The 9,631-nt window shown below is 47.0% G+C and overlaps 1 protein-coding gene across 4 annotated transcripts in view; it reads right to left on the reverse strand.

The window, feature by feature from the left end:
• Tex2 (testis expressed 2) overlaps nucleotides 1-9,631 on the reverse strand; it is a 115,194-nt gene that overhangs the window by 4,827 nt on the left and 100,736 nt on the right. For 3 of the 4 annotated variants that reach the window (XM_031350665.1, XM_031350667.1, XM_031350666.1), the window contains 3 exons: nucleotides 7,158-7,283; nucleotides 5,299-5,508; nucleotides 457-577 (listed from right to left, as the gene is read on the reverse strand). In XM_031350665.1, the coding sequence (XP_031206525.1) occupies nucleotides 457-577; nucleotides 5,299-5,508; nucleotides 7,158-7,283 (457 nt within the window). The remainder of the gene's footprint in view (nucleotides 1-456; nucleotides 578-5,298; nucleotides 5,509-7,157; nucleotides 7,284-9,631) is intronic. The other variant, XM_031350668.1, reaches the window with a different exon arrangement.

Here is a 9,631-nt window from a genome sequence, read left to right on the forward strand (position 1 = left end):
TGCAGGCTCACTGGTACAGGGCACACCATCCCCTGCAGGCTCACTGGTACAGGGCACCATCATCCTGCCTTCAAACATATCTGCTGGGTTTCTTTGGAGTCTATTTCATGGAAAAGTTTCAGGGTCTTTGAAACCATTCCTAAAATATTAAGACCAAGCCTGAACATAAATGTTTTCTTCTGGGATGCCGTCCATCCAATTCTCAGAGAGATCTGGACCCAGGTGAAGTCCAGGCCCTCCATTCCACTCCGTGTCTATTTTTGTTTTGTTTTGTTTTTTGAGACAGGGTTTCTCTGTGTAGCCCTGGCTGTCCTGGAACTCATTCTGTAGACCAGGCTGACCTAGAACTCAGAAATCCGCCTGCCTCTGCCTCCCAAGTGCTGGGATGAGAGGCGTGCGCCACCACCTCCTGGCACACGCTGCCCTTATGCTCTGTGGGAAATGGGGAAGTTTTACCTGAAGCTCTTGCTCCAGCTTCTTCTCAATCCACTCTGTCACGTGAACTAAAGTGACTTCTCTCTCTCCGAGTTTTGGCCGAGCTTTCAGCTCCACATATGGTGGCTTCCGGAAACCATACCTTTGTAAAGAAGACAGTAACCACATTTAAGGAGAGAAATGAAGTGGGCAAGCACTGCACCACAGAGCCCTCACTGGCATGGGTTTATCACTAAGTGATCTCCAGTTCTGAACCACCACATTCCTAACTCAGCACAGCACATGTGAGCTCTGAACGCCTCTGTCTGCCGGGCAGTGTCAGGGCTCTGAGGGATTCAGGCCAGCACTGACAATGGAAAGAAGCCGAGAGATCAATTGCAGACAGCTAGGAACTAAGCATTGCTTTATGGTTCTTATTTCCCTAAAATGGCAGTGGCCTTTCCCTTTGTATTTTTAATAGCAATTAGGTGTTCTCATTATAAAAACTAAAACATATAAGCCCTAACTTTTGGAAGACAGCGTCCTTCTGAATGCCATGCCCACGAGAGGGCTCTCCTAAGCGAGCTCAGACAGGGACTGCTCTAGACACTGTGCTTTTCTCACCATGTGCCGAGTCATGCTTTTCTCACAGGCTTGCTACAAAAGCCAGGCTGGCTTAGAACTTTCCAAATCTTCCAGTCTCTGCCTCTTGAGTGCGCAGGTGACAGAAATGTGATGCCTTACCCTGCCTCACCCCTGTCACACCCCTGCCTTACCTCTGTCACATCCCTGCCTCACCCCTGTCACACCCCTGCCATAGCATGCCTTTTATGATTTCTACAGCACACTGGCACTCAGAGCTGTTGGCAAAGTGTCCAGAGCAGCAGAGTATGGTGGCACACACTGTAATCCCAGCATTCAGGAGGCGAGGCAGGAAGATCTTAGTTTGAAGATCAAAGACACTGACTAAAACTAAGAGGAATAGAGAAGTCCTGAAAGTCTGTTCTGAGAAACAGTGAAGACATTGCTGTCTGGCTTCCCTCACACCAGAGTGCATGTCACTACCTCATGAGGGCACAATAGACATGGACATGAGACCCTTTTGAGACCTCACAACTATCTCCAGTTGTGAACTAAAGGCCAAAAAAGATTGTTACTTTAAGGTGGATAAGAAAGTGAACATCAGTGTGGTATGTGAATAGGAATAGCCCCCAGAAGCTGGGCAGTGGTGCTGCACGCCTTTAATCCCAGCACTTGGAAGGCAGAGGCAGGCGGATTTCTGAGTTCAAGGCCTGCCTGATCTACAGAGTGAGTTCCAGGACAGCCTGGGCTACACAGAGAAACCCTGTCTCGAAAAACCAAAAACAAACAAACAAACAAAAATGATGGTCCCCAGACTCGTGTGTGAATAGGGATGGCCCCCACAGACTCATGTGTGTGAACAGGAATGGCCCCCCCAGATTCATGTGTGTGAATGCTTGGGCCAAGAGGAATAGCACTATTAGGAGATGTGGTCTTGTTGAAGGAAGTGTGTCACTGTGGGTGTGGGCTTTGAGGTCTCCTATGGTCAAGCTCTGCCCAGTGTGGAACACAGTCTCCTTCTGCTGATCCTTTTGATCAAGTTGCAAACTCTTGGCTCCCCCAGGCCCATGCTTAAGTGCATACTGCACAGTACCATGATTCCTGCCATAAACAGACTAAACCTCTGAAACCGTAAGCCATCCCAATTGAAAGTTTTCCTTTATCAGAGTTGCTATGGTTATGGTGTCTCTTCACAGCACTGAAACCCTAACTAGGACAATTAGTTATCATCCCAACTCATCCTCGAGGGGCTAGGGAAAAAGATGAGAGCACAAAGAAGCAACGAACTATGAAGAGAGTCCACTCAAAGAACACTGGCAACGTCTTACAGCAAGTTTCCCTGAGGGCTTTGAAACTCCACTAGCTATGGTCTGCAGGTGGGAGTGCAGCTCAGGGTCCATGCATGTCAGTGGCAGCACCTAGCAACTGTAGAGCAAGAAGCAGAGCCAGAAGACGAGGATGAACAGCGTGGAAAGCTCTTTGTGTGCCCACAAAGTGTTCTGCCCATAAAAGTGGGAACCAGGTTCCACAGAAAAAAGTAAAATGTGATGCAGATGATGACCATGATGGAGATGAGGAGGTAGAGGATGATAAGGAAGCTGAAGAAAAAGCTCCAGGGAAGAAATCTATAAGACACTCTAGTCAAAAACACACTAAACACAAACCAGAATGGTTTAAAACTTCAAATCTGTCAATGCCAAGACCCAAAGGTTAAGAATCAAAAGAATACTTCAAAGAACAGGAAAAAAAAAATTCCCAAAGCACCAAAAGGACCTAGTTCTGCAGAAGACGTTACAGCAAAATGCAAGCAAGTACAGAAGAGAGGAGGGGTTTCCTTTAAACAAAAAGTGAAGTCCAGTTCATAAGTCATGTGAAGATTAGCTTCCGATGACCACCCAGAGGATACTGGAGACTTTTGGCAGTGGAGAAGGCCTCTGGAAAAAAAACGGTCTAAGGGGGGCTGGAGAGATGGCTCAGTGGTTAAGAGCACTGACTGCTTTTCCAGAGGTCCTGAGTTCAATTCCCAGCAACCACATGGTGGCTCACAACCACCTGTAATGAGATCTGATGCACTCTTCTGATGTGTCTGAAGACAGCGACAGTGTACTCATATACATTAAAAAAACAAAAACAAAAACCTCGTTTTAAAACAGAAAAGTGGTTTAAACAGTGAAATAGCCCGTCTTACTTCACTTGTGCAGCAGCTGATATCTAGATGCCTGTGCTTTCATAATGCAAACTAAAAGCTTTCCCTACTATGCTCTACAAATGCTGTCCATGCCCCATTGCCAAGAATGCGCTATCTAAAACTCCTGTTTAGTTTTCAAGGACGGGACTCCACCCTTTACTTGGCTGTAAGTATGAATGTAATGTCATGATAGGACATAGTCACAGTGGCAGGCAGACAAGGGGATGGTGGGGAGACAGAAATATGCATGTGAAATAAACTCAGTATTTAAAGTTTTTAAAAAGCCTGGGTAAGCCACTGAGTGCTGTTGACAGGGTTACAGAAGCACAGTAGCAATGTCAGACCGCTATGCTTCCTTTCTGTTTCGTGTTGCTGCTATCTTTTTGTGGTGTGAAGGATAGGAAAGGGGCCTTGAACACGCTAAGCAAGGCTCTTACCAGTGAATTATCTGCTCTATCTAAAACTCAGCAGGTAAGAAAAAATGTTGTATTAACTCACTATTTTAGAATAACCTTTTAAACCTAATACAGTCGGGTAGTTAGCAGTGTTTATTTCTGGAGAATATGAATGTGGGCTTTTTAAAAAAATTATTTATTTTATGTATATGAGTACACTGTAGCTGTCTTCAGATACACAAAAGGGCATCATATCCCATTACAGATGGTTATGAGCCATCATGTGGTTGCTGGGAATTGAACTAAGGACCTCTGGAAGAGCAGTCAGTGCTTTTAACCTCTGAGCCATCTCTGCAGCCCTTTTTATTTTTCTTATTTAAAAAATGTAACATTGTATGTGTGTGTATGTGTGTATGTGTGTATGTGCATACACAAAGATATGTGAATGCAGGGACACATGTATGTGGAGGCCAGAGGACAACTGCAGGAGTCAGTTCTGTCCTTCCTCCATGTGGGTCCCAGGACTGACCTCAAGCTGTCATCCTGTTGGCCCTTCTCTGACTGTTCTGTCTTCTCTTCACATTTGTTTTACTAATCATTCACTTAAAAAACAAAAACAAAAACAAAACAACAAAACCAGCATAGGAGCTGGAGAGGTGGCTTCAGTTACGAGCACTTGCTGCTCTTCCAGAGGACGCGTGTTCAATTCCCAGCACCCACATGGTGAATCAGAACTGTCTATAAACTTCAGTTCCAAAGGATCCAACACCCTCTTCTGGCCTCTTTGAGCAACATACATAGATTTGGGTACTTACACATACATATAAAACAAAACAAACATATCTTAAAATAAAGTAAGTAATACTTAAACCACTTACAAAAGCTACATTTGAGTTTGATTGGGAAACACTGGCATTGCCGCTGAATAATCAGCGACTAGAAGAGACACCCCCCCCAAACATTCCTACAAAGCCTGCGGAACACCAAGGGGATGTGAGGTACAGTGGCCATGTTGCGATGGACTGTAGAGCTGTGCTTTCATTTTGAGTGCCTTTTACAACACAGTGAGAGCTCTGAGATCTATTCCTCACCGTGTACAGTTATGACTATTTTATAGGACTTAAGAGTACCAATTTTAAATGGAGATTCACACACAGAGATGCTAGGCCTGTGAATAATTCATTCATTAATTCTGAATCGTGGCTTGGGCACTGTAACAACCCTCGCCTACACCTCCAGTGCTTACACCCTGGGGAGTATGCCAGTCAGTTATGTCTGCATCTTCAGCATCCCCAGGTGGTCCTTCCACCCAGAGCCATCTTCTCACTGCCTGGACTCTGCTGCATGTATGATTGTCATCTATCAAGAAAGAAGGCCTTGAGAAGACTGAGCCAGTGCTATGGATCCAACCCAGGATGGGCAGAGATAGGGGCTGACTACCAAGGGCAATTGGTGTTAATGGTGGATGAGTCAGCTTTAGAGAAAGGAGGACCAAGGACAGAAATGGCCCCTCCCACAAACTTCACATTCACCTTAACTCTTCCTGACATATGAAGACCAACCTCAAAAATGTACATGGAGACAGCCATGGAAGAAAACACAATGATTAATGACTGACAGGAGTCTACTAAAAACTGTGGAAATGCTCTTGTCCAGGGTTAAGTAGGCTGGGAGTTTTATGGTCACGTGGTAAGGGGATCACTTAGGGCACATACGCACCATATCCGGTCAGTTGGGGGTGGTGGGATGTTGACCGCCAAGGTCCCTCGACACTCTTGCACTTCCACAGTTAGCAGCAGGGGCGTATTAGAGACTTCTTCGATCTTCTTTTTAATGAATTCTGTCTCTGTTGCTTTTTGGAAATATTTTGATTTGGTGATCTTATCAACAAACCTCATTATCTTGCTCGTTCGATGACCTCCAACGTACCTTCAAATACAGAATGCAGAGGTGTGTTAGCATGAGTGTCAGGGGTGTAGGGTTCCCAGGGATCAAATTCAGGTTGTCAGGCTTGGCAGTGTCTGTCGAGCCATCTTGCTGGCCCTAGATACCTTCCACTGGCACAAGCCTTGTGACTACACCACTCTCCATAGCTTTCCCACTACGACACAACACACACTGCCATCAGGTCACTCTGCTTGAGGAGGACTGTCCTGTGTACATAGGACATTTAGCAGTATCCTTGGCTTCCAAGGATTAGATGGCAAGAATGTTTTCCCTGTTGAGATAATCAAACATATGCCTGTCCCCCGTGTAGGGGTGGAATCCCCTTTGGTTGAGAACTACTTTAGAGAACACGCACAGGTCAGACAGAACGTTCTGACTGGACAGCGGACATCTGGACAGAGTCCTCCCACCGAGGAGGAGGCTCCTCTGTACCACTCTGAGACTCAGCATGAACCCTTGTCCTACTGGGGAACCTCTGTTTCTAGATAGCACACAGAGATCCGTGCTGCACTGACAGACAGCAAAGCAGCAATTTAATGGACTATCACACCAATGCCTGGAGCTTTTCAAAGAGCTTGGAACTTGTACCTCTTCCTTCACAGGTTTAGAACTTAAGGGGAGCCGGGCGGTGGTGGCGCATGCCTTTAATCCCAGCACTTGGGAGGCGGAGGCAGGTGGATTTCTGAGTTCAAGGCCAGCCTGGTCTACAGAGTGAGTTCCAGGACAGCCAGGGCTACACAGAGAAACCCTGTCTCAGGAAAAAAAAAAAAAAAAAGGAAAAGAACGTAAGGGGGAAAGCTACATGGAGTGGATGTGCTAGCAAAGCCGAGAAGAGTAGCACTGGCCTCTGGTCCTGCTCACTATCACAGACACAGGAAACATGACAACTGGCTCCTTTACCGCCTCTGCAGTTTCAGACAGCATGGAGAGAGTATTTACAGAAGCACATTGCGGGTGGGGTGGAACCCAGGGCCTCGCACACGCAAGATGAGCATGCTACAACCAAGTAACACCTCCAACCCCAAACAATAGGTACCAGCTGTGCTGGGCAAACATCTGTGTTCTCTTCTCACCTTCTGTACGATTTCAAAGAGAGCAGGCTGCTATTTACTTACAAGTTTCTGAATCACCTGGTGCTGTAAATCTTACACTCCTTTATTTCCTTTTAAATAATGTAAAGGTCCTTACAGAAAGGCACGTGCTATAGTCTGATCATTGCACTGCCAAAGGAACAGACAGAGAGAGCCCCCAGCTGAAGTCCATGATCCAGAGAGCAGCTAGGTCGTCCACCGTCTCAAAACTCACAAGAGAAATAACTCAAGTGTCTGAGCTCTGTAGAGAGCAACAGCGAGTAGATGGGGCTGTGGTGTGCACGGTTCCTTTCTCTCTGAGACCACGAGGGGGAGGTGGTGTGCAGTCTGCACCCTCGGAAGACCAGGGAGCAATTCTAGCGACAAGCCTTTCCTTCAAAGTCTCTGATATTTACTCACACTGCAAGGCAGAGCCAAAGTCTTCCCTCTTAGGATGTTTCACTCAGCATACAGGAAGAAGCTGAGAGGGGAAGGGAAAGACAGGCTGACTCCTGGCTGCTCCCCTGACCACTAGAGCCTCCAGGAGCCCCATCCACTCACCCTTCAGCCCCAGGGACCGGCTGTTTGTCTCCAGCACTGGGTTCTGGTGGATCATCTTCCTCAGAGGAGCCGGCACTGGAGGATTCTTCATCACTGTCAGCCAGACAGTATGCCCTGGGCCTGCAACTGAACAGAAAGGAGGTCACTGGCAGTGCATACACACGCGCGTGCACACGCGCACACACACAAACAGAGGGTCAAGTAGAAACCTCTGTCATATGTTGTCAATGTCACTAAGAGAGAATCCAAGAGTTCTTGGATTGGCTTCTTACTCAGTAAATTCTAGCACCAAGTCCCTTGACACAACTGCAGAAGACTTGAGCCCAGAACAGTTTGCTTTTGAGCATGCACCAGAAAGACAGGTGGTGGAGTGGGATGGAGTCACATAAAATGTGGGAGCTAAGTGGTGGTGGCGGTAGGGTAAATGGAAAGAATGGACAGTTAGCAGTGATTATGATGGCAGCTATATGATGGTGACATAACAGTCTTACTAAGGATGAGGTGTTCAAGCAAGTCCTTGTCTATGGCTTAATCACCCCTCAGTTCAGTTTTGACTGAACTGGTAAGATTAGATACATTACACCATGCCTGCTCCATCTCCTGGGGGTGGGGGTCACAGAGAAAGCCCAAAGCCACAAGGTGCCAAGCCTCAAGGGACTCAAAAAAAAGCATCTGACGTAAGAACTTAGGGACTTTTCTAGAACAGCTCAAATTTAGAGACCAGGCTTTCCAGCCCCCCTATAAATTACTGTCCTTCACTAAACTCTTTAGGGTTCCAGAGAGGTGGGGCTTGCTGAATTACCAACAGAGCTATGGGAATCAAGGTTTCCTTCTGAGGTGTGCCAGAGGCTTCCTGACCTAGCAAAGGTGTCTGCCTGCTTATGAGATTACTAGCTGGGCCCCATCTCAGAGACTTTGCTAGGCATGCCATGGACAAAGGACAGAGCCATTTCTGAACACTATTGAGCAACAAAATGATCACTAAACACAGCCTTGTACTACTGACCAGGGCAAAGTATTCAGGCCAGGAAAGACGGTGCAGCTTAGGCTCAGCCTCGCTGTTGCCGCCGCCCTCAGGTTCTCCACACCTCCTTGAGCCACTAGAAATCTGCTGGAGTAACTGTCTCCTGATGAGTGGAGGTCAAGGGCAGAGCACACAGCCACATGCATGAGAGGGCCAGGCTGAGCCTCTTACCCTGAAACCAGAGCTGGCTGTAAGGAGATCCCACTGATGCCCTCCCAGGCAGGACACAGAAATTTTGCTCACCCTGACTCTGAAATGGAGCCAGAGCTGCACCCACATGCTGGACTTCAGTGTTAAAGGGGATGTCCCTTTGAGAAACCCTTCCTCATCTGAAATACCTGCTTCTCATCCCTGCAACAGGCCAGTCTAGTTTACAATGCTTCTCTGCCCTTGCTGTTCAGAGAGCTGCCTTAGAGGGCCTGTGGGAAGGCCACCCTCACAGAGCTCTTGGGTTTCAAATCTACACAGAAAATTCAATCCCCAAAAAAACCCTCTGAACTGGGTTTTTAGATGAGGACAGTCCAAATGTAAAGTGCCAGAGATTACACAACTGCCCACGTCTGCACCAGACAGCTGTGTTGCCAGCTTTCAGGCCTCATCTGACAGGTATGGAAGCTGGTCTCACAGCACAGGGCAGGTCCTCATCCATACAGCACAAAGCATCTAGGAGCACAGTGAGATCTGCTGAGCCTGGACCCTCATGTCCCCACCAATGTGTGCTGTCTGGTACCTCCATCCCCTGGGTGGAAGATACCAACGGATAACGGATGAGTGCTGCATTGAGCTCTGAGGTTCCAGAGTGAATGAATCCTCTGCAGGACAGAAGGCAGGCTGCATTCTTCAGCTTCAAGTGAGTAGATGAAGATGCTGCTGCCTAGGCTACAGTGTGTCAGATGCTGTGGAGTCCATTTGGACTAAATGGCATTTCTATGTGGAACCCAGGACCACTGTGTGACTACTGTTCGGCACAGACACAGCTTTAAAACTAAATGTTCATTTTATGCTCTCGACCTTGACATCACAAGAACTTTAGAGACACAGTATACGTCCTCAGAAAAGATGTATAGGATGTGAGAAACTACTGGCTTTAAACACAACTCAGAAGAGTGTTCTATCCCCTCAGAGAACCACTAAGCAGGCTCATTCCAGTTACACTTGAGAAGTGTGCCTAGAGTCAGACACAAGAGAAAGTATATTATTTTATCATGGTCTGTCTTGGGCTTCTTTCTCTCTCTTTCTTTCTCTCTCTTTCCTTTCTTTCCTTTCTTCCTTCTTTCTTTCTTTCTTTGAAATGGGGGTCTCACTTTGTAGTCCAGGCTAGCCTGGAACTCACTATGTACCCTAGGTTGGCTTCAGACTCAGGCTAAGTCTCATACCTCGGGTTCTCAAGTGTTGGGATTGCCAGCATGAACTACCATGCCTGGCTTCAATGTTTTATTTCTGGGTTTTT

Source organism: Mastomys coucha, unplaced genomic scaffold (genome assembly GCF_008632895.1).
Source record: "Mastomys coucha isolate ucsf_1 unplaced genomic scaffold, UCSF_Mcou_1 pScaffold5, whole genome shotgun sequence".
NCBI lineage: Eukaryota > Metazoa > Chordata > Mammalia > Rodentia > Muridae > Mastomys > Mastomys coucha.